Consider the following 25347-nt stretch of genomic DNA (forward strand, 5'->3'; position numbering starts at 1 on the left):
TGGATCTCTCACGTGGGTGTCAAGTGTCCAAACACTTGTGCCATCTTTCACTGCATTAGCAGGGAGCTGGGCGGGAAGTGGAGCAGCCAAGTCATGAACAGGTGCTGATGTGGGACATCAGCATCACTGGTGGACGCTTCACCTGCTATGCCACAACGCTGGCCCCATATACATTAAATTTATATTGCAAACCAGATTATTTTTCCTTTGTACTGATTACTATACATGATGGTATAATGTGTACTTCAGTGTCAGTACAATAGCTTAAACATATTTAGAGTAATGTTATTGATTTTTTTTGTGATGCCCATTTATTTCTACTTGCTTGCTTATCATTAATTGTATTTCCATATAACTTAATAGTCTGTATTCCCAGTATCTCCCAAATGCTTTATCTGAGGGGCTAGTAGCTGCTGAGTATGTTTGTTAAATGTACCTCACATTCTGCCATTAAGTCTACATAATGATATTTTTTTTGAGGGAGAGAGATTATGCAACTATAATCTATCAACTCATTATGAATATCATAGCTATACTTTTCTGCTAATGGAAATACACAGTTTAGGGCCTGGCATTGTGGTATAGCATGTAAAACCACCATCTGTGACATTAGCATCCCATATGGGCACAGGTTTGTGTCCTAGCTGCTCCACTTTTGATTCAGCTCCCTGCTAATGGCCTGGGAAAAGCAGTGGAAGATGGCCCAAGTGGAAGATGGCCCAAGAACTCCTGGCTCTTGGCTTCAGCCTGGCTCAGTCCTTGCCATTGCAGCTATTTATGGAATAAACCAATGGATGTAAGATTGAGCTCTCTCTCTCCCCCTGAACCCCTGATTCTGATTCTTAAATAAATGAATCTTTTTTTACAAAAATGAAATACTCAAGTTAATATTTTCTTCTCTAATATTTTATATGATTGCTTGATATTTACAAATTGTGTTAAAGTTCACACAATGGAATATTACCTGCTTATAATATTTTAAACCTATTTTTAACTGACAAAGTCTTAGCACTTTTTAAAGATGATTCTGGTTCCTTACAATACATCTAGGAAGAAGATTCATAAATTTCTTGAGCTTACGTATTTATCTGAAAGGCAGAGAAATGAGAGAGGGAGAGAACACTATTCCATCTTCCAGTTCCCTCCTGCAAATGCTTGCAACATCAAGGGCTGGGCAAGGCCAAAGTCAGGAGCCAGAGACTCCATCCCAATTTCCCACATGAGTGAGAGTGACTCATGTACTTGAGAGACCCCATATTTGTTTTATTTTTAGAATTTAGTTCTATAAAGATTAAATAAATATATTAAATACGGATTTCCTGTATTTAATATATACAGTTTTTAGCACATAGCATACATTACACCCTTCCTCCTCCTTCCTTTCTTTTCTTTTGTCCTGTTAATTTTTATAAAACATACTTTCACTTTACTTTATAGCCACAGGCTTAATCCTCCACTAAATAAAGAATTCAACAACAGAAAATAGAAAGACTACTATTCCACAGGAGTATAGACAAGGACTATAAGCAATAATCAAATCTCAAGATAAAATAAAACAGTTTTAAAACAACTTCAAAGATAATCTTGAAGTTTATTGGGCAGGTTTGGCAAGAGATGCAGAAGAATTTAGCAACTTCTGTGGCTGAGAGTCACTGGAAAAATAGCCTTGTGACTTTTCTATATCTTGTCTCCCATCTTACTCTCCTACATTTTTCTCTCAACGCATTGGACACATCTTTGATTCACACATTTATTCAGCATTTTCTAAACCCTTAATGGATACCAGGAACCATGCTAGATGTTATGAATAAAAGGACTACTAAGAAATGAGTTTTTAAAACAGTTGAGTTGCTTTACCAATATATTAGTACTTTCTTATTTTTTTCCAGAAAACTTCATATTACTGTTTTTATGAACACCATTCATGTATTTTCCATTTGCCATAACTTACATTCTAGGAGAAGTCCCAAGAAAAAGTAATAACCAAGAAACAGGCGTCTTCGAAGAAACAGCTTTTTCTCACATCATCAGCAGACAGAGGCTCCTGATTAAGGCTCAGATCCCACATTTTTTTTTAAAGAATTTGATTCATGTAAGAGGAACTTAGGTAAGGTAACCACGGAAATTCAGTGGTAGAACTGCCTGGTATTGGTCTACTCCCAGCTTCCACTCATGCAACATGCATAGAGACTCGTCTTGAGAGCCAACAAGATAGAACGAGTGACGGACAGGAGGCAGACTAGTCTTATGTGTGGACAGAATAGGAAGTTGCCTGTAAAAAATATCAGGAGTTAGTCTCCTCTCCACCAAAGCAAAATAAAACATTCATTAAAATTGTGATAAGCACTAATATAGCATAGTTTGAGGCTGTTTGTGCTGGGTCTGAAGTTATAACATCTGACCCATTATCTGCCATGTATTTCTTACTGTGGAAGTGTCTGTAGCTTACTTTCTTGAAAGAAGTAATGATTTGTTTAATGTAAGTTTTTCCTAGGAATTCCTTTATTATGTTCACTAGTATACCTTCAATGACCAATATATAACTAATTGAAAGAACTGATCAGAGATATGTGAGAAAATACTGACCTTGAATTAGAAGAAGCTACTTTTGCTAAACAAAAAAGTAAGTAGATTGAAGACTTCAGTTGAAGTTTCAGTCCTAATGTTGCCTAAATGTGTGTATGTTATAAATCATGAACTAATGTAAAAATAATAACAATAGTAAATGTGTTAAAAGGAGCAAGTACCATTTGAAGTCCATTTCAAATGCATTGTGTAATGACACAGTCATGCACTGTGTAATGACATTTCATCAGTGATGGACCACTAGTGACACAGTACCTTGTTAGCTCACAGAAGTCCACTCTCTGATGTTTGTACATGGATGAAATTTCCTAACACAATTCTCACACATCTCCATCACTAAGCAATGCATGGCTGCTTTCCATAGCTTTTAAATTAAAAGCGACATAGGTTTTTCTCATTTTATACAATTTGTTTTTAAAATTATCAATTTAAAAACACTTTACTAGAGGAGAATGGGCTAAGCTTATTATCTGAAAATAAATAAGATGGTGATCAAATCTGAGAGTGGGGTTTTATATGGATAGCAGGGATTTCTTAGATATTCATAGCAACTCAATTTCACTAAACAAGTAACAAGGTTCTACTAGGTACAATGGGGAATTAAAACAACAGGGGCCTCTTACAAAACATTATCACTAATAAGATGAAACTCAAGCGAAATCTGTTAAAAGGTCTAAGAGTGTGTGAGTATAGACAGTGACAATACAGATCGTAGAAGGGGGTCATGAAGTGGCTGATATTTTGATAAATCCTAGAAGACTGGTTGAGGATTGCTCTCCTCTCTGAGGTGAAGAAATAGAACCCACTCTAGAAAGGAATGCCAGGGCTTTAGAAACCTTGAAATGCATATAACTCACAGGACAGGATGTAGACGTGGGGTAATTGAAGTGACAAGAATGTAATGGCTTCAGAGAACCTTCCCTTGCTGTTTCCCAGGATTGTGCACATTAGCTGACTTCTGAACCCACTCAGTTGACCTCAGCTGAGATGATTCATGTATCTGGACTCATCTGGCACAGTCAGCATGCTGATCTGGGGTAGTCTCAGCTGGTCAACAGGGCATGGCTCCAGGTTTTCTCTAAATCACCTTTAGGCTACCCTGGGTTTTTTCTCACCACAGAGGTACCATGTTGTTCCTGAGACAAGGGGTCAGGGCCAACAAGTCACCTCTGCTGTGTTCTTCTGGCAACAGTTAAGTCCCCAGGCTGCCATTCAAGGAGTGGGGACACAGAATCTACCTCTTCATGGGATGAGCTGCCAAGGCATATTGCAAAGGATTTGGACAATGTAAATGGGAAGGTTAGCAGTCATCTTTGCAAATAGTCTTCTGTAGGACTTTTTTCCTTTTGTCTCTTTTTATTATTTGTTATTTTTAAAGTGTGCATTTATTTTCACTGCACTTGAAAGGCAGAGACAGATCTTCCATCTACTGGTTCTTCCCAATTTCCTGAGCCAGGAGTCAAGCTGAAGCCAGGAGCCCAAATTTCACCCAGGTCTCCCACCTGAGTGGCAAGACCCAAGTACTTGAACCATAGTCTCCCTATTCGCAGCCGCACATCGGCTGAAAGCTGGATGGGAAGCAGAGCTGGGACTTGAACGTGACACTCTGCTATGGACGGTGGGTTTCCCAAAGTGCTGCCTTAGTCACTGAGGCAATTGCTCACCACATTTTCTTCCTTTTGACTTGTGTACTGTGTTGGTGAAATGGAGCTTTCTGGTAATGCAGGCTGGGAGTAACCTGATGCATTTATGTTAAGTTCAGGCAGTCGTGAGAAAACAGAAGGGTTTTGAGCAGGAATGAAACATGTTCTACAGAGTGAGTAGGTAGAGAGAGAAGTGGAGGAAAGGGTATTTTCTCCATTCCTCTAGGTAGATGCAAGTTATTGGACATTTGAATCTATGTGATGGCCATGGAGGAGACTCAAGCGCAAAGATAAGGAAGTTCTCAGACAGGATGAACCGATAAGACCACTGATAGGATGGGAGGCAGGCAGAGCAAGAAGCACCGCCTTTAGCATCCTCCGTTTTCTCTCCAGTGTTCTTCACTCGTGCCTATTGCATGTTCAGAGTTGCCAGAATTTATTGTCTATGATCATGTGATTATACAGCATTTAATGAGTACCAGAAAATAACAAACATATAACAGGGATGTGGGACTCGGCCCCATTGCTTGAACCTACCTCTCTAATGGACAAAGCTTTCTTATCCTCTCCCAGACTGAAAATTTTTGAAAGATTGAGATTTTTTTTCCATCTGCATTTTTTAATGATCACATTTAAACATGTTTAAAATCATATGAAGTTGCACAAATTTATTTTCAATTTTATTAAAATTAAATAATGCTGTGATGGATATGAAGAAATGTGCATAGAGACCACACTGACTTTATTGAAATAAAAATTTAAAGATAAAATTCTAATACCTAATTATCTTATCCTGAAATAAGCAAATGCAAAGGATATACATGCTAAATTTCCACAAACTCGTAGGCATTACAAAATGCACATAATGGAGTCATATAAAACATTTCATGTTGCTTTATTATAAATAATTGGAAACAATATTTCACTTTCAAATCCAGGTAAAACAGTAAATGCCTTGTTTTTCCCATACTTTATTTCATTTTTGTAATATGGATTAAGAAATAGTATTCTTTATGCAAAGACTGGTTAAAAAAAAGGTGTGGAACACAAAAGAACAAAACACTCATTTTCTTTTACTTAAAGCAATCATGAAGGTTTTAAAGGGAGAGGGTTAACAGCGCTATCAAGGAGCTTCTGTAGGACCTGCAAACATCACCTGTAAGGCAAAAAGGGTTGGAGACAGACACATAAATATAAAAACAACTTGACAGTAAACTTTAAGAGACATGTTCTTCAAAATATGAATAGCTGCATTCTCCCAAACGGAGGAAAGCCACTAAGGCATAACAGATCAAGTTACTAAGTCTGAAATTTTGGTATTGTTGCCTTGAAGAAAACTTTCCTTTTCTAAGAAAGGAGACCCAATACCCATTTCAATTTTCTCATTTCATAGTAACTCATATTTTGATTAAAAACTGTTAACTATTGTAATCTTGAACACTTAGAGGCAGAGAGCAATTCTTAATATTGTAGAAACTTTAAGTTGCCACAAAAATGTGCCCCAAAGTTCACTTAAAATAGATTATCCCATAGGAATATTTTCATTAAGAGATTTATAGCAGCTAGCAGTAAAATTTTCCTAGTTGGCTGACTATTATTTCCTTTTTTGTATATGTTCCCCTTAGATATAAAATTAAGCATTTTGCCAATTTTCTCCAATATTAATTTTAAAAAATTAGAAAGTGTCTAAGGAAAGAAAGTCTGAAGGAGAAAAATATGAAGAGTAACCTATTTCACCAAGTAAATGGATTTGTTGAACACTTGTGTGTTTATATGTATCAAATAAGGACAACATTGTATATTCCAGATTAAATACCTATGAGGTTTATCACGGATATAAACATGCTATGTACAATTTTATATATATATAGTTTAAAGTGTATCTTTTATAGAAACTAGAACTGGGTGAATCTGGTAACCATGTTTCCATTAATTAGCAAAAAATTAAATTAGCGTGAAATAACAGAATGAAAGATGGAAAAACTAAAAACATTTTTACAATAATGAAGTTACACATATGTATACCCATGCAAGAAGATACTGTAAAATGAACTCCAGTTTACTTGGTTTTACTTCAACATAATACATTCCAAATACTGCTTGTCTGTGTAATATCAAAAGAAATATTAGATGCATGTATATTATTTTAAGAACTTGGTGATACATTTCACATTCTTTAAATTTTACTCAGGCTATAAATACATTTGTAGATCAGTCAGTCAGTTTTTAAAAACAAATGAAAACTGTAGCATGGGGAAATAAATTGTTTACCTCTTATGTTCACACTTGATTATGACTACTTTTTTCTGAAAATGGTGTCAAAAAAAAAAAAACAATCACAGAGTGGAGTGTTTCTACATCACACCATTGTCTTCTCCATATACTACAATTCATTATGGCTTATAAATATGGAATTTACATTTGAAAATGGGTTAACCTACATCAACCATGAAATGTGACATTGGAATTGGATTTTTGAAACCCATTAACATTTAACTAAGTCAGAAAACAATGTGATTTTTTTTACTTTTATCAAAATTGTGCAACAGTAAAACTTATGTTAGTAGGTTTGCATAGCTATAACACCATTTCCCTTGTATAATACATTTTTTCCAGAGTCAAAGCAGACCTGTTTCTATTCTTCATGTATATTCTTTTTTTCATTCATTTTCCTTTCTTTTCTTCTCTCTCTCTCTCTCTCTCACTCTTTTTTTTTTTTTTTTTTTTTTGGCCTTATATGAAATAAACCATGTTTGCCATCTGGCTACCATAGTTCCAAATTAGGATCCAGTAGTAGTTTGAAGCACAGTGAGCTGAACAGTGTCTTCCCTTTGAAAGCATGACAGTGAATTGCATTCTCTTGAGTCAGGCCATACATACGTGGTGACCTCACACAGAGACTTCCGTGAACTCAAAAGGCTCCAAATCCACAGTGAAGAACCACGCTGACGTCTCGTACCCACCACCTGTTGCTGCAGGGGAGACAACATCGTTTGCTTCGGGGGTTTTCAAGCATTTTCTCCTCTGGTAGTGTCTCGGTCTCCAGATCGCTTCATTGCCTTTACAGTTGCTTCTACCCATGTGCTTTCAAAAGTCCAAAGGCCGAATCATCATGGTTGTGGAACGTAAGGAGTAACTGGGCCCTTTGAAGTAGTGCCACTTTATCCCATTCAGTTTGCCGTGGTTTTGTCCCGCCGTGTAGAACATTCCATTTAGATTGGACGGGCCACACGCGTCAAACCACCAACCTGAAAAATTAGTAAATAACGACAGAAGGAGAAGAAATGATTACAAGTGAATCAAACATTTGGAAATTAGTGCCATTAACGTGTGGGGAACTTGTTCAAACTTGTGTTTATTTGCAAATAGAAGGTACTCAGTAAATACATGAGATTGTTTCAGATTACACTCGATTTTGAATGTGTGTGAACAATCAAAGAGAGAGATGCTCTTATGAAAAGCAGTATTCAGTGTGACCCTTGGGATTCACTTCCCATTGTAATCATGGTTTAAGTCAGACGTGGATTTACAATAGGACAAATATAATGCAGATACTCAAAAGAGACATTCCACCTTAAGTCAGTTATTGGTAAGAATTTCAGAAGCTTAGACAACACATTTAAATAGATAAAAAAGAGATGTACTCTATCTGCTTTATAATTTTGTCAAAGGACTGGCTTAAGCTGCTTCTAAAACTAGCTGGATACTGTTCAATGACTATGCTATTCAAATTGAATTTGAATAAATATACCCTCTCTGCCATTTATAACAATATGAGAAGTATTCATCAATAGTGGCCATATAATGGAGCAGACATTTGATGTAGTGGTTAAGATGCCACTCTCTGATGCCCACTTCCCATATTGGAGTGCCTGGGTTGGAGTTCTGCCTCTGCTTCTGATTCAGCTTCCTGCTAATGCATACCCTGGAAGGCAATAGGTAATGGCTCAGGTATTTGGTTCCCTACCGTCCATATGGGAAACTCAAGTTGAGTTTTGGGTTCCTGTGTTTGGCCTGGCCCACCCACAGCTGTTGTGGGCATTGGGGAGTGAATTAGTAGATGGAGAAACTCTCCCTCTCTATTTCTCATTCTTCATGTTTTTCAAAGAAATAATACATAAGTTAACTTTTTAAATAGATGTCATATTGTTTCTATGTAGCAATATTTTGTCTATGTTCAAATTCTTTCTAAGCATAGTAAAAAGAAAAATAAACAACTCGATGAATAACATGGAAATCCTGTGCTTCCAAAGCTCTCTGCAAAGATAATTGAATAACTCAGTTTTATTTTTTAAATGAATTAAGTTCTTAGATTTTTAGATAGAGCATAGTGTTTTTCTCCCTCTTCTGAAGTAAAACTACTGAAATCTTTAGGGAAAGATTTATGCCAGAGACATTCTGGCATATTTTTATTTGGATACAGCTGACCTCTCTTTGATTACAAAGTTATACTTAAGGGACTAATAGCTAAAGAGAGAGAAAGCTATATAGCTGATGTTTAACTGAAACATGAGCATCATTTGCAGAAACTTTCAAGAACGTTAAAGGGAGAAAAGTCAGTTCTCATTTTTCAATTTTGGAAGATGAATTCGGCTGGGTTGTGTTTACAGAATCACACTAGAGGCATCAAGCTGCATTAATCAGCCGCTCATACTGAGTGGCAGTAAGGTATGTCTTGGTGAATTTTAAGACGTTGCATTCAATGCCATTTTTAAAAGCTGTATGCAAACAACAAAAATGTTAATGCAGTCAAAACACAGGGGACAAGAAGCTTCTTGTTTAGTAAGGAAGTATGAACTGTAAAATTCCACCTTTCTATTTCTCAATAGTAATTTCTTTATTATCAGTATACCTAGTAAAAATATGCTATATATTTTACAAAAGGCATTCTAACCTTAGGGAAATTGCCCAGAAGATTCTCTTGGAGGATTAAAATAAAACTCCAAAGCAAAATTCAACTTGATTGTTTCATTGTTTTAGTTTTTCTCCTCTTTTTCTGTGTCCTGCTTGAGCTATTTTTCTGTCACATTAGTGAACATTTTAAGGTCTTTCCAATTTCCCCCATGGTCTCTGAGGTAAATACACTTACTCTATTGTTGAGAGTAACAATGTGTAGGGTGATCTTTCAAGCTACATTCAGTTACTGATGCTGAAAATGTTTTTGTTTTTGTTTATTTGGTTTCCAGAAAGTCAAACAGTCTTGGAAGATTGAGGAAAGGCAAAAACAGCCTGGCAATAAAGGGCACAGGCTAAAGAAAATGGCCTTTGGGAGATCTTGGAGAGCTCCAGAAGAGTGTAAGAAATACTTAGGACCTGTGAGAGAATCTAATAGATTGATCTCGTGAATCTTTTCTGATGAGTACAATGGAACAATGTCTGTGCTGAGGAGACTGGCATTCTGGAGACACTGAAGCAGAGCTTACAGCTGGGTCACAGTCAGCTCCTGAAGCTGCAAGAACCTGAAGAGCGCATCATCCAATCTTTCGTGCATTACCCTAACAGCAATGGAAAGCCATGATTTGTACTGGCCTATCTCTCATACTTACACTACACCTAACAGATTTCTTAACAAATGGTTGGCAAGTGACTATCGGCTTACTGACTAATAACTGACTGGTTCTCCTTATGGAAGTCTCTGTTGTCTGAAGCTGTTTAGTTTACAGCTATATTTAATAGACACCCCAATATATAAACTTTGTGCTTACAGTATTGACTTTTTCTTTATTCATGCATTTTATTATTGTGATATTTTGCTACACAATCCTTGACAAGACAGATACAGAACTTACTTCTCTTGTGGTAAACAGACACACAGAAGCAAATAAATAAACAACTGCATATTGTGACCAAAAGTTTCATGAAGCAAAGAATTGGGCATCTATGAAGGAGAATAACTTTGCACAGCCATGAAGGGCAATATTAGACCAGAGCTGAAGAGGTGGGGCAGGAGCCCCATGAAAATGGGAAATGCTTCTAAGCAGAGCATGCACAAATTCTAGGAGGAAGAAAAGGAGCTTGGTGAGTTCAGGAACTAACAGAACATCAGAGTAGCTGGTGGACAAAATGAACAAGGGGAGACTTGTGGGTTAGGAAGGTGGAGAAATAGGCAGTATTGGGAGAAAGATGAACAATGTTTGTGGAAACATTTATAATTTAGCCAGACTATTTGTCCATCATCAGGTGAATAAGTAAAACATTCTCTTGGAAACCAATATTTAAGCCAGGGGAACCAGATCTGCCAGGTTAAATGTTTAGTCAAACATGAAGTAGAGCCCTCAATTCAATGGTCTGCCAAGGCCATCCTGACCATATGTGGCAGCATGATGAAGGGGAGAAAATCGAATCGAGGTTCAACTCAACAAATGTCAACCAATGGACAGGAATGGGGACAGAAGTGAGCAAAGCAAAATCCTTACCTTCAGAATGTGTGCACTTTCTTATGGGAGAGGGGCAAACAGTTAAAACTCAAACGAGTGGCATTAAACAAAGAAATGATGGCACTCTTGTGGAAATAAAGAGGTAGAAGGCCCCAACTGCCCACAAAGAGAACTGCAAAGTCAACTCCTTTACCACCTGAGTTGTATCTGGAAGGATAGATATGGGCTTGCCTGGCAGGAAGCTCCTCTAAACACGGCCTGTTCCTGGAAGAGCAGGAGACAGTGTCTACCAGCAGCTTGGCTGGCTGGAGTGGCAGGGAGTGAGGGGTTGGTGAATACAGGGCTTGATGAATAAACAGGAGGTAGAAGACAAAGCATTGATTGTACATTTTCTCGTGGGCCATGAAGAGTCAGGAGAACACCAGAACAGAGGTAAGAAAATCTAGATTTTTATGTTGACTTCACCAAAGAGCCAAGAGACCCTGAGCAATGAGAACAATAATATTTTTTATTTATTGAAGAGTTAATAAGTGTCAGTGGCTCTGTGGAGATGAAGATATTTATATGCATTCTCTCATTGTACACCCAATGGTCACATAAGTAAAGACATAAAAAAGACATTAATGCAAGGAGAGTTTAAGGGACCTTTCCAAGGCCTCATGCATAATATGTGGCTTTGATGTCTGATTAATCATCTTCGCAGCACAATTTTAAGGATCAAATAAGATAATGCACTGACCAATAACACCTGTCAAATCCCAACCAAATGCTTGGAGTAAGTTATCCAGGAAGTAGGGAAGTAAATTTAGGATAGGAATAAAAGAGTCTAGATCTTGTGGGGCACCATAAAGATTTATAATGATGATAAGGTCATCAGTGCCAATATATTTTCTTATTTGCTCAGTGGAGTTTATTAGAGAACAATGAGAATAATTTGGATTCAGATAAGTGCAGTTGTACAATGTTTACATTACAAAAACATCATATTTAAATATCTAATATGGATTTTGCTTCAATGTTCTGTTTAACTTCATGAAGCATCAAAAAATTTGAAATGCTCAGTTACCTCTTTATGTCAAAACCAATGGATCATGCACAATGTGACTTATAGGAGACCAATTGATGATAACAAAGATGATGAAATAAATGGTAGAAGGTGAAATAAAAGTTAATATTATCTTATAATAATTTCTTTTCCAACTTTAAGGTGGCAGAAGTAACATGACCTGTTTTCTCTGACACAGGCATTCAAACAAACTGAACAATAAACAAGGGATTTTTATTAGTGTCAAATATTTCAAATAACCTGCTCACATTTTACCTTTCTTTGAAGAAATTAGACACAATCACATCTTTTAAGCAAAAATTCTGGAAAGAAGTGATTTCAGGCTTATTAATATTAAGTAGGTAAAAGTGTAGCAGACCACCTGGTTACTCACATGTGCTTGTCAACATTTATAGGTAATCATATGCATTCATTGCTACTAAAAACACAGAAAAGCTTGCTTGAGATAAGGACATTTTGTGTGAATGTATGGAGGAGTACACCTGGCTTGCAGCTCCCTTTTTTGACGCTATAGCAAATAGGTCAATTATACATACTTTGCAATCCTGGGGAAATATTAACTTTGTACTCTGTGCTGTCTTTGCCTGGGAATGACAAATAAGAAATATGCTAAAGAAGCTAATTTAGGAGAGGCACTTGCAGCTTAGAAGAACTTGATGATGCAGGCAGAGCAGGAAAAAGCAGCTTCCCTCTGCTGTTGAGACAACTGATAAAATGTCTCAAATGTTTTGAGGTTGGCAACTGCTGAGACTTTCTTTGCCAAGCATTTTTCTTTATAACCTGTAACCTCATGTATATTTTAATAAGAAATCTGAGATGAATGTTTCTAATTCATTTACACTTAACTCATTAAAATTTGGTTTTGCAATAACTATCCCAGGCTTCCCAGGACTTTAAAATATATTTCAGTCTTTTATCTTTGAAGCAGAAAATTCACATTTTATCACTAGTAAATGAAACTTTGCCCAGAAAATGAGAATTTGATTCTAAACTTTGTACTCAGGAAGTTCAAATTTATTTGAAAGTCAGGAAACCTAACTCTCAAATTCTTCTGATCCTAAACAAAATTTCTCTCAACATGTCTTTCTTAAGGTAAAAAGTACAGCAAAATAAAGATATATCTGTTTCTATTGACTTCTTTCATGAAAGTTCAATGCGGGCATCCTGGAAAGAGTTGGTACAGAAAAAAACAGGTTTTTCTTTCTTCACGACCTGACGGTGAGACTGGACTAAATTACTAGTGGCATCGTTATCAGGGGTTTGTAATAAAGAAATCAGTTGGTGAGTTTATGTGTGCAAAGTTGGCTCTACTGTAGCTAGCCTGGAGGAACAGCTGTGTGGCTCTTGTGTGTGGGAGGTGAAGGACCTTGCTAGAGGCCTGCATTCCTTCTGTCATCTTGAACTCTATCCCCTTCAAGCCAAGGACTAGACTTTTTTTTTTCCTTTCTCTTCTTCTTGCTCCAAAGATGAAAAGTTGTTTATCCTGGCTAGTAACATTGAATTTTTCTAAAATGTGTAGGTATTCTCTTACTGTCTCTCCTCTCCTCTGGACCTCACTTCCCTTTTAACCATGCTTAATTATGAAAATATGCTGTGAAAAGTAAAGAGAGCTGTATCATTCTCTTTGGATGCCGTTTCTTTTAACGTAGGCAGTGGACAGAGTAGATAAGGCATTGGAGTCTGGAAGATGAGGACCTGTGTTTAAACTGTACTTCTGATACTAATCCTGTGACTTCTGGCAAGTTAATTTTCTGTACCTCAGTTCTTGCCAAAGGAATTATTGTGGTCCCCATTTCAAAGGGTTTTTGGAAGCTTCATTTATATCAATTTTTGAGAATTTAGAACAATGTAAAAAATTCTGTTAGATAAGAACTCAATAAGAATTTGCTATATTATTAGTTACACAATACAACCAAAATAATTAGTTATTTCTTATTTCCTGCCAATTCTTAACTTTTGACTGTAGCATTGTACTATAGATGTATGTAATTCTGATGCCTCTTTTTCTAAACTTTATTAAAAAGATATTTTCTCATATTCTTCTTTTTCTAAGAAATGAAACATTCTCTAGAAAACAGGATCCTAAACTTTGTACTTGAGAAGTTCAATTTTATTTGAAAATCAACTCAGATTGTTGTTTAGTTGTTCTTACAGGTTATTTCCAATTCTTGTGTTCCATATTTGTACATACAAATGCCTATTTTAAAATCTAAATTCATGGGGTTGGCATGGTGGTACAGTGAGTTGCACACTACTTGTGATGCCTACATGTCATATGGGCATCAGTTCAAGCCCAGGCTGCTCCGCTTACAATCCAGCTCCCTGCTAATGCATCTGCAAAAGCAGCAGAACATGGCAAAAGCAACTGGGCCTCTGTGACCACATGGGAGACCAAGATGAAGCTCCTGGCTCCTGGTTTCACCCTAGCCCAGACCTGGCCATCGGAACCATTTGGGGAGTGTACCAGCAGATGGAAGATCTCTCTCTCTCTCTCTTTCTTTGTGTTGGCTATACCTAGCAAATAAATATATCATTTTTAAAAATAAATTCATATAACAGTGGCAGTCATATTCACATTAATTTATTTTTATATTTTTTCACCAAGATCATTTGTGATATTATTACAATGGCCTGTCATTGTTACTGATAACATATTCATTCAACTAACCAATATTTACCAAGCACATAGTATGTGCTGTACACTGTGGCAAGCATTAGAGACACAGTGGTGAACAGCATAAACTGCTTGTATTCAAGAAATGCACACTCTGTGGAATAGGCTTACATATTATATACTAAATATATAAACTGGGTTAAAATACAAGTAATACAAAATCAAATTCTTCAGGTAACCTTCAATTAGCCCTGTGAATCTCAACATTTTTACCTTAAAAACCTAGGGATTGCCGGTTACATGGCAATGCTCAGCACGCTCTACCTGGGCTGATAGAAATATAAGGTGATTAGGTTTCACACAGATCTTGTCCCTAAATTTCATTCACCAGCTGAAAAAGTGCTAGTTTCTTTCCTTCCATTCTGCCTCCTTCCTTTCTTTCTTTCTGATTTTATAGAAGGCAAAGCAAGCATTTATCAGTTCTCCACTGTTAGCATCTGGTAAGTTGTAGGGTAAACTAAGAAATTTATGTCTATGGCTTTATCCTCCATTTAGGACTGCACCAAGAAATATCCTTTGTTAACTTTAGAAAATCTTGTCTGTCAGCTGACATGGTTTATGTGTGGGAAAAGAGATCAGAGTTTCTACCGCAACAGATTCCTTCTGCAGAAGGTTAGGTCACATTTTTATATAACTTTTACATTATGTGCTAAATGCGGCAGTTGCATTGAATGAAAAGTAAAGTAAGAGAAGGAATGCAAAACAGCCATGTTTGTTTGTTTTTTGTTGTTGGCAACCTTTAGTAATTATAGTTTACAACAGTCTTAGACATAATTCCTTCGGTAAGTATTTAATACTTACATAATACAAATTTAATATTTACAGTTTAATAATTATAGCATAAACAAACTTTTAGAAATGCTTATTTTCAAGAATCCTCACCTACTACCAAAGATCATGTTTTAATTGAACATAATTTCATTTGAATGTGACCATCTAGTAATAAAATTTTTCAGTTTCCTAATTATGAAGTCATAGGGGTTTTGCATATTTATTTTATATATGATAAATATATACAAACAAAAACATGCACTTCAATTACATCTTCATTTCTTAAGTTAAACAGAACATAAAACTGTTAACTTTTTAATGAAACCAATCTCTTTTCTGGGCTCAAGAATATACAAAAGGAACTCTCCAGGGAGACCAAGAAAATATTTCCTACAATCAGTTCTTACATGTATCCTTCCACTGCACACACATACAGACTTGTCATATAGCTTTTTAAAGTGGAAAATAGAAGGCGATAACTTACAGATCTTCCTAAGGCCATTGGCAATCACCCAGCAAAGATTTTTGTGGTTTACAAATCGTTGCAGACAAGACACTTCTATTCAATGGTTAATTAAAAGTCATTTACATCAAAAATACATGAGACAATTTTGATCCTGAATTACATGTTCTAGTCCAATTAGAGATGTGTATTGAAACATAAAATACAATATTTAAATAGGCTGAGAGAATGTCCAGCTTTCTGAGAAGCTAGGAATAAATGCATTTCTAGAAAGTATATACAACATCATAACTCTAGTACTGCAACTGTATGCATGCAACTGTATGATGCTTTCTCAGCCTATGATGCATTTTTTCTATTCAGTAATGATGAGTAATATGAATTATCACCTATGCCCTGAAAAACAATTTGCTTGATTTCTTCTAGTATCTGCCACATTCAGAGGCTATTTTTCTTAGACCCATAGCTACAGTAACATGTATAAACTCTTTTGAATAAATGATTTCTGGTCTCTTCCTGATGGTATCCATAACCAAAAGTCCTCCAGAACTCATTTCAGCTTGTGACACTTGACAAGAATATCTTGACCAGATATTCTTCCTGATATCTCCAGCCCCTTCTTCTAATAATTCTGGCACATGCTCTGTTTTGTCCACAGAACTTATTATAGTATAAAACTGTTTTATTTATTTTTTATTTTTTGTATCTCTCTCTCTATAGATATGAGCTTATTCTATTTCACTCATCTCTTTTAACTGTAGAATCCCTTAATAGATACGCCCTAAAAATAGGATAAATTGATAGAAGGAAGTTAATGAATTTGTATGTAAGGAAAGAAGGAAAAAAGATCAAAATGTTCTACCGTGTGTCTAGCTATAATACCTTCTGCTTTCAATTAAGCCTATCTCCTGTGGTTCAGTCTTGAACAGATAAGGATAACAAGGAAACCACACTCTCCAACTCAAATACCTCCATGTACTGAAAGAAAATTATCTAAGACAGTTAGCAGACAATAAATCTTATTGTACCCTTAATTCCTTTTAGAAGAAACAAAGGAAAATATATAAACAAGATAGAAGAAATCTTTGATAATGATGAACAGGAAGACTTATTAGTTCCAAAGAGAATGAAGTCTCTCACTGTTGAAGAGACTCTAAACAGGCAACATGCTCAGATCCAAATTAAAAGGAAAAAAAAAAAGGAAGGAAGGAAGGAAGGAAGGAAAAATCATTAGACAAAGAAAACAGTTCTAAGGAAAAATCTGACAGTGAATAAATAGTGGTGTTGGGGACAGCTAAGTCAGACCTCAGTTCCAGGCAATACTCCAGTTACTTGGACTGTCACTGACATCCATCCTTATGTTCTCCAGTTCTTAGCTATCTAAATCCCACATTTCAGCTCTGTGAGTGAATGACTTTGCAAGACCTGGATTCTTTTAAAAGGATATTTGATAGGGGGATGGCGTTTATTACAAAAACACATTTACTTAGACTGTTTCAACCCAAGCAATAAGTGGAAATTTGCTCTCCCAAACATATGTGTTTATTGGTGAGTAAGAAGCAGGTCCAAGAATGATTATGGATGAAAGAACATGACAAAGTTCAATCACCTGGGGCAAAAAAAAAATCATAAATCTGAGCAATGAAGTTTTTTGAACAACTAAGAGGTGCAGTCTCCTCTTTGTTTCATTCCATATTTTCATTATTATGACAGGAATAGGAACATATTGGAACGCTCTTCTAAAGACATATTTGAAAGATTTTGCTGTTGGTCTTTCATGTACTGTATTTATTTGGTATGAAAAATTATCTGTAAAAATAAACATGGAAGAAATTAAGTGTATTTAAACATTAAAATGCTCAGGAAACTAGAAAATCAAAATTCTTTTGTCTTTGTATAAAGCTACTGACAATTTCACGTATAGGCTTAGGGGAGTAATGAAATGAAAAATTTTCTTTCAGAAAAAATACTCAAGTCATAACCTATGAATATCATTTTTTAAAAGGAACCTGGACTTGTCAAAACTGTTGGAGTAGGCAGGAGAGTATCATACAATTACATAAAAGAGAGTTTTATATGTTTGATGAGGCTGAATGTGGTATGTTCAATGTTGAAGGATATGGTGGAGACAGAATCACAAGTTATCTTGGACAATAATGAGGCTGGTGTCACACTGAAGTGCTGTGAATATAAGTGTGGGAGATGACAGGCAATGGGCTGGGAATTGGTTTTAGTTGAAGTGGAGGGGCTGTGGATAGGGAGGAAGAGAAAAAGGTTTCTACATTCTTCCCTCCATCATTTTGCATGCTCTGTTGATAGATAAAAAAAAAAGTCAACCTAATGATTAGTTTCATTCAAAATTCAAAGGTGATTTCCAGTGTTCAAAATGGCTATTCATTCATTCATTCAGGCACCATATTTTCTACTGATTTTCCATGTGTCACATCTGCTGCATTATATGTTTTTTTTTGTTGTTGTTGTTGTTTGTTTGACAGACAGAGTGGACAGTGAGAGAGAGAGACAAAGAGAAAGGTCTTCCTTTGCCGTTGGTTCACCCTCCAATGGCCACCGCGGCCAGCGCGCTGCGGCCAGCGCATTGCGCTGATCCGATGGCAGGAGCCAGGTACTTATCCTGGTCTCCCATGGGGTGCAGGGCCCAAGGACTTGGGCCATCCTCCACTGCACTCCCTGGCCACAGCAGAGAGCTGGCCTGGAAGAGGGGCAACCGGGACAGAATCCGGCACCCCGACCGGGACTAGAACCCGGTGTGCTGGCACCGCAAGGCGGAGGATTAGCTTAGTGAGCCGCGGCGCCGGCTGCATTATATGTTAGGGATGAAATGATGAACATTGCCTGTCTTTCATTTTCCTTATTTATAAAGCAGAGATTATAGTTGCTCTAACTGCTTTTCTCATAGAGTTGATCTGGAGTCAAGTAACATAGAGTAACATGTGCAATGACATTTCATAGTATGTAACAATTGTAGCAGCAATATCATATTTTGTGAGAGAATGAGAGAGAAAGAGCATCTAAGCAGATGAATGTGCAAGTAGCTTTATTTTTCTTATTACATTTTTAAAAATGATCAACAAACCCTACTTAATGATTGCAAAGCATTTTGTAACAAGCAATTGCAGTGTGTGCTGAATTCCCAAATTGTTGTTCATCCTGGTTTGGATATGATGATGATGATTTATAAGATAGAATAGCTGGCTTTTCAGGAGGCTAAAGAATGTATTCTGATCCAAGCTTAGCATAACCCATTATACATGCTTGAAGAACAGGCAGTTCTCTATGCTAGCAACGGCTTGCACAAGAGCAGAGGGGAAATTAGTGGGCAGGACAATGTGATCTCTGGGGACTTGCTCTTAAGTATTCTGACCAGTAGATCATACCCCTTCCTCATAGATAAGAAACCTCAAGCCTCAAACCAATGAAACAAAACTTAGAGAACAGCCCCATAGGACTTACCTCCTGTAAGCATGAGGGCACATTTGCACATACAGTTGTCATTATCAGCATCTTTAGTGCTGAAATCAGCACCATGTAAGATCAGGCTGCTCTGTTTTCCTGCTGTCCCAGTGTGACCCTTTAAATATAACCTGAAGTTAAAAAAAAATAATAAAAGATCAGCCACTCGACAGAATAACAGAACCCAGAAGACTGAGTTGTTGAATGTTTGCTGTTTTCATCATTTTCTATCTTCTTTGAACTTAGTTGTTCCAACAAACCACTCTGAACCAAAAGTCAAAAAAAAAGAAGAAAAGAATGGGGGTGGAGGTGGTGGAGAGAAAGGGTGGAGGGAGGGAGACACACACAGAGGGAAGCAGAAAGAAACACTAAATGACATACAGACAAATTTCTCTATGACATGTTCACCTGGTATTTTTTTTCACTGTACATGCTCAAACTCACGATTCTCTGATAATGCAAGTACCCCAAAAAGAACATGGGCTTATTTTATTATAATAGGTATTGATATCTAAACAAAAATGCCTTTAAAGCATCACTTTAGCATGTAACTCCATTAATATCTACTACTGATGAAGTGATAAACATTATTAACAGAAATACAAGTAATAAATCTTATTGATTGAGAACTTGCTCTGTGCCAGGCACTCTGCTAACTGACATTCAGGTGTTATTTTATTTCATCCTTATAATAAATCTGTGTTCTGGGCATTAATATTGTATACTGATTTTGTATATGAAGGCTGCAGCCAGTCTACATGGAGATGGGTTTCCCCCTGGGAAAAGTGAGAGGACACCCAGGCCACCAATGCAAGTCCTGGAAAAGGGTGTTTAGATGGATCCACCACCTTCCAGGACTGGTCTGAAATTTTAATTTGATCACTCTTTTTAGAGGTCCTCAGACTCTTGGAGACAGACTCTTAGAGACATAAAAACTATGAGAGACTTTTTGTCAGGTCTCCATTGAAAGTCAAAGTAGGAATTGTGTGGGCCAAGTCTGATTGTCTCCTTAGAGAGAATTTCACAGAAAGCCAAATTATAAACAGAAAGCTGCTAGTGTGGTGAACACAGAATCAGAGTCAGGGGAATAAGATGAACAATTCCAAATGAAGTGGCTGCAGGGCTGCTCATCTAAACTCTCTTTCTCCTACGGGGCTGGGTGAGTTCGGTCCAAAGGGCCCAGGCAAGAGCAATGCCAAGTCTATTGCTGATGTCCTCCCTTCTCCTTTCTTCAACACATCAGTGCCATTGTCCCTGTGGGAGCTGTAAGTTCACTATGAGGAACAGACCTACCAAGACACAGTGGCTTTAAACTGAGTGTTTTGTAGGTAATTCAGCACAATTACAGGGTGACTGTTATGTGCAGGATACATAGCTTGTTCTTTAATCCTTTCATCTGAGCATTGCAGACTAAGCCTCGTACTTACAATTGTTTCTTTATATGACCAAGGCAATATGAATGCGTATTTATAGGTTTGAAAAGTAAAGAAAAGCAAAACGAGAAAAGCAAAGATCCCAGAAGTGGGATTGCCAGATCACAGGGTAATTCTATTATAGTGTTTTGAGGCACCTTGACGCTAGTTTTCAAAATACGTGTACTAATTTACATTCCCATCAATAGTGGATAAGGACTCCCTAAAATCAGTATGTTAAAGATATCTGTATTTTCACATCGATTTCAGCACTCATCCCAATAGTCAAGATATGGAAGCCTCAGAAGGGCCCATCGAGAATGAATGGATAAAGAAAACATGGTAGACATGCACAATGGGATATTACACGATCACATACATAAATTCTTTCATTCACAATAGCGTGGCTGGAACTGGAGGACACTGTGCTAAGTGAAAGAAACCAGGCAAACAAAGACAAACTCTGTATAATCTCTCTCACACGTGCGATTTTAAGTCAATATCCTAGAAACAGAAAGTAGAAAGATGATTACCAAAGGTATGGAGGCAGTGATGGAGGAGGCAAGAATGAGAAAAGGAAGATGTTGATAAAAGGTTTCAAAGTCTCAGCCTGCAGGAGTATGTGTTAGTAACCTATGGCACTGCGTGCTGACTGCACTTAGTTAATAATGTGTCGTGGAGGCTGGTACTGTGGCGTGGTGGGTAAGGCTGCCAAATGTAGTGCCTGGGTGCCACTTCAAGTCCCGGCTGTTCCACTTACAATCCAGCTCTCTTCTATGGCCTAGGAAAGCAGCAAAAGATGGCCCAAGTACTTGGGCCTCTGCACCCACATGGGAGACCCAGAAGAAGCTCCTGGCTCCTGGCTTCAGATCAGCCCAGCTCTGGCCATTGTGGTCATTTGCTGAATGAACCAGAAGATGGAAAACCTTTCTCTCTGTCTCTCACTTTGACTGTCTGTAACTCTACCTCTCAAATAAATAAATAAAATCTTAAAAGTATTGTGTTCTTCAAAATGGCTGTGAAGAATAGATGTTTAATATCCTCATTGCAAAGAAATGACAAATTGTTGAGATATTTGGATATTTTAATTAGCTTGGCCTAATCTTTCCATAGTGTATACACAGATTAAAAACATCACATTATATCCCATAAATATACACATTATTTGTCAACTTAAAAAAGAGAAAAATAAAAATAATAAAAAAATTTATAAAGATTAGTGTAAATAAGGAAGTAAAAATCAACTCATATCTCAAGTGTAATTACTTTTTTAAAGATTTATTTACTTATTTGAAAGTCAGAGTTACACAGAGAGAGAAGGAGAGGCAGAGAGAGAGGTCTTCTATCCATTGGTTCACTCCCCAGATGGCAGCAATGGCTGGAGCTGCACTGATCCGAAGCCAGGAGCCAGGAGTTTCCTCCAGGTCTCCCACACAGGTGCAGAGGCCCATGGACTTGGGCCATCTCTACTGCTCTCCCAGGCTATAGCAGAGAGCTGGATCAGAAGTAGAGCAGCCAGGATAAGAACCAGCAACCATATGGGATGCCAGCACTGCAGGCAGCAGCTTTACCCACTATGCCACAGTACCAGCCCCTGAAGTATAACTACTCTTAAAATTACAGACTTTTACTCAGTTTTGTATTTTTTCCAGTCCAAATATAAAACATTATTTCTTTTAAGTATACATATAAGAGCTAAATACATTCACACATGCATTAAACTCTTGCCTACAGCTCTATATCCTCTCTCTTTAGATATAATAAGTAAGGAAAATTTGTGTTCTTTAAAATAATTTCTCTTGGGGCCAGCATTTTGGCATAGCAGGTAAAGCCACCACCTGCAATGCTCACAACCCATGTGGGCACTGGTTCAAGATCCAAATGTTCTATTTCCAAACCAGCTCCTTGCTAATGGGCCTGAGATAGCAGCAGAAGATGGCCCAAGTCCTTGGGCCCTACACCCACACGGGAGACCCAGAAGGAGTTCCTGGCTCCTGGATCAATCTGGGCCCACGCTGGCTCTTGTGGCTATTAGGTAGTGAATCAGCAGACAGAAAATTTCTCTCTGTGTGTTTCTCCTTCGCTCCCTCTCTCTCTCTCTGTAACTCTACCTTTCAAATGAATAAATATTTAAAAATAATTGTTAAAAAATTTCTTCTCATAAATACAAACTGAAATAGAATTATACTTTACATATTTCTTTACAAGTTATTTTCATACATAATTATATGATCATTTTTCTAAGCCAATGCATATTCTTTACCAACAGCATTTGGAAGCTATTTTATGAATATATCATCATTTTTCACAAGTCTAGGGGTTGCCTCACACATTTCTAAATGTATATTCAGATGTATGTTAGTATTAGGATAAAGTCCGGGAGCTGTCATTGTGGCGCAGCAGGTAAAGCCACTGCCTGCGACACCGGCACCCCTTATGGACACCAGTTTGATTTCTAGCTGCTCCATTTCTGATCCAGCTCCCTGCCAATGAACCTAGAAAAGCAGTGGAAGATGTCCCAAGTGCTTGGGCCCCTGCACCCACGTGGGAGACCTGGAAGAAGCTCCTGGCACTCGACTTCGGCCTGGACCAGCCCTGGCTGCTGCGGCCATTTGGGGAGGGAAGCAGCGGATGGAAGACTTCCTTCTGTCTCTCTTTATCTCTGTAACTCTGCCTTTCAAATACATAAAAATATATCTTAAAAGAAAAACAGAATAAAGTCTGCAATGATTTATCCTGACCTTCACTTGTATGTACATCACTGATGCTGTATGTTAGGCTCCGTGAATAAAGACACATTTCAAGGACCCGTTTAATAAAGACGTGGAAGTCAGACTTGCATTCATGGCAACCCTTCTCTGATTGATTACAAAGGTCTTACAACAACTGGTCTCAATGCTTCTTCTTCCCCTCAAGATCCATGTTCCATGTGGCTCGTTCAAAACATGCAACTCAATATCTCTCTACCTCGGCTAAAATCCCTCAGATATTCCCACAACCACTCAAAGAATAAGATCAAACTTTGTTATCGATGTCACAACGCCTTTGAAGTCTTGTCCTTGTCCACTATCTACTTTCTACCTCCTTCCCTCCCTTTTTTGTTCTTTGCCTCTCACACACGTAGTTCTCCAACCCTACCCGATAATTTGCCCCTCACCGCAAGGCCTCCTTTCATTTGCATACATTTCTTAGAAGATCCGCTCCAGTTTTAGTAACTGCTAACCTACTTCTCATTCTTTAATATTAATTCCAATTACAACCACAAAGAGCATCAAATCAACCCCCTCATGATACTTATTTGTTGTATTTTAATTATCTTTTTCCTTATCTGACTCCCATAATAAATTGTGAGGTCTTAGCCATCTTTGAATTTCCACAACTGGAACAAAAGAATTAATAGAACTTGAGATAGAAAAGGGCCTCAATCTTCACTAAGTATGTGATTGATGAGCAGGTTCAGTATTAATCTCAAGCTAAAATATCAGTAACCCTAATGACCAAAATATCCATGGCTCATGTTTACAGAGGTTTAGTTTTTTGTTTTTTGTTTTTTTTTTTTTTATCTCATTTAGATAAGAACACAAGAAAATCAGCCAGGTACCTACTTTCTTTCCTATCCAACTAAAATAAAATGTGTGAGTATGAGTGTGTGTGTGTGTGTACACACATGCTCTCTCACATCCTTCTTGCTCTGCTTTACTCCTGATTTTGTTCTCATTATCTCAGGCATCCTAGGATATGAAAATATGTTTGATGACTTATGCAAAGAGAATAAGTTGAGAATGGGTATGACTTAGGTTTTAATAGTCCTTACATTTTCCTGAGTGATTTTTTTTGTATCCGGTGCATAGCCACGTCATAACAGAAAATGACAACTGACTGAACACCAAAAAGGAAACCTCCTGAAGTGAAACGGACTCTATGGGAAACGGTGACTTGATACAGCATAGCCCTGACTGTTAATGAACAACTTAATACATTATCCCTCTTAGTAAAAAAAAAAAAAAAAAAAAAAAGAAAGAAAATGAAAACATCCTAAGGTAAAGTGTTCAACTGAAGTTATTTTGAAAAATAAGAAAAGTCTAATAAGATGAGGGAGTATTTCCTTAAGGTCCTGCATGGATTAGAAATCATGACAACTAGAAGCAGAAGTGAATAGTCCCATGATGAGCTGCGCCAGCATCGAGATTTGTTGACTAGAATGATTTAATGTAGAGGAGATGAATATGTTGCAGAACAGTGGGCTTTTCGCTGTAGAAGACTGAATAGAGCATGTAGTGTATATAAAGTAGTATTCATCTCCCACGTCTACATCCCTGGTGTGCCACAGAGGAGCTGCTTATGCTGCATTATGGCAGAGATACTCCCTTGGACAGTCATTCTGTCGCACAAGGAGAGAAGATGAAATTTCACAAAATTCATTTCTTTTCAAGAGTATTTTGAGAAATTTACTAATGAGGACAATGATGTTTTGTTGGATCCCCGAGGATTCTGGGAGAAGTTGTGCTGTGTAGTGAGGGATAGGTTCTGTGCCTAGGCAAGGGGCTCTTTTTTCTTAGCAGCTATCTAGTAGCACAGGATCACATGTACTGACCCAAAGCCTGGAACAATAGCTGGCTATTTGCTACAGGTAAACTAAGGGCTGGCCACTCACTAATGTCAAGTGTTCCTGTAATTAGATAAAAAAAAGTTATTTGAATTGTGGCTCAAATAGAACAGTGAAATAGTTCTTTTTACCAATGCTTCTGGCTAATTTTGAAAGTTTTCATGTACAATGAATTATTCATGGATTTCTCTATGCAGCTACTAGTTGCTCCAAAAGGACCCTCACTTAATAAAAGAAAAGTCAATATACAGAAGAGCCAAAGTTGGCTTTGTATATAA

At 37.3% G+C, this 25347-nt stretch overlaps 1 protein-coding gene across 2 annotated transcripts in view; it reads right to left on the bottom strand.

Annotated features, from left to right (window-relative positions):
• Nucleotides 1-5107: 5107 nt before the first annotated feature.
• The window catches only part of ANGPT1 (angiopoietin 1), a 253480-nt gene continuing 233240 nt past the window's right edge, over nt 5108-25347 (bottom strand). For both annotated transcript variants that reach the window (XM_008255828.4, XM_008255827.4), the window contains exons 8-9: nt 19052-19182; nt 5108-7477 (exon numbers count right to left, since the gene is read on the bottom strand). In XM_008255828.4, the coding sequence (XP_008254050.1) occupies nt 7317-7477; nt 19052-19182 (292 nt within the window). In that variant the 3' untranslated portion in view covers nt 5108-7316. The remainder of the gene's footprint in view (nt 7478-19051; nt 19183-25347) is intronic.

The sequence above is a fragment of the Oryctolagus cuniculus genome, chromosome 6 (genome assembly GCF_964237555.1).
Source record: "Oryctolagus cuniculus chromosome 6, mOryCun1.1, whole genome shotgun sequence".
Classification (NCBI taxonomy): domain Eukaryota; kingdom Metazoa; phylum Chordata; class Mammalia; order Lagomorpha; family Leporidae; genus Oryctolagus; species Oryctolagus cuniculus.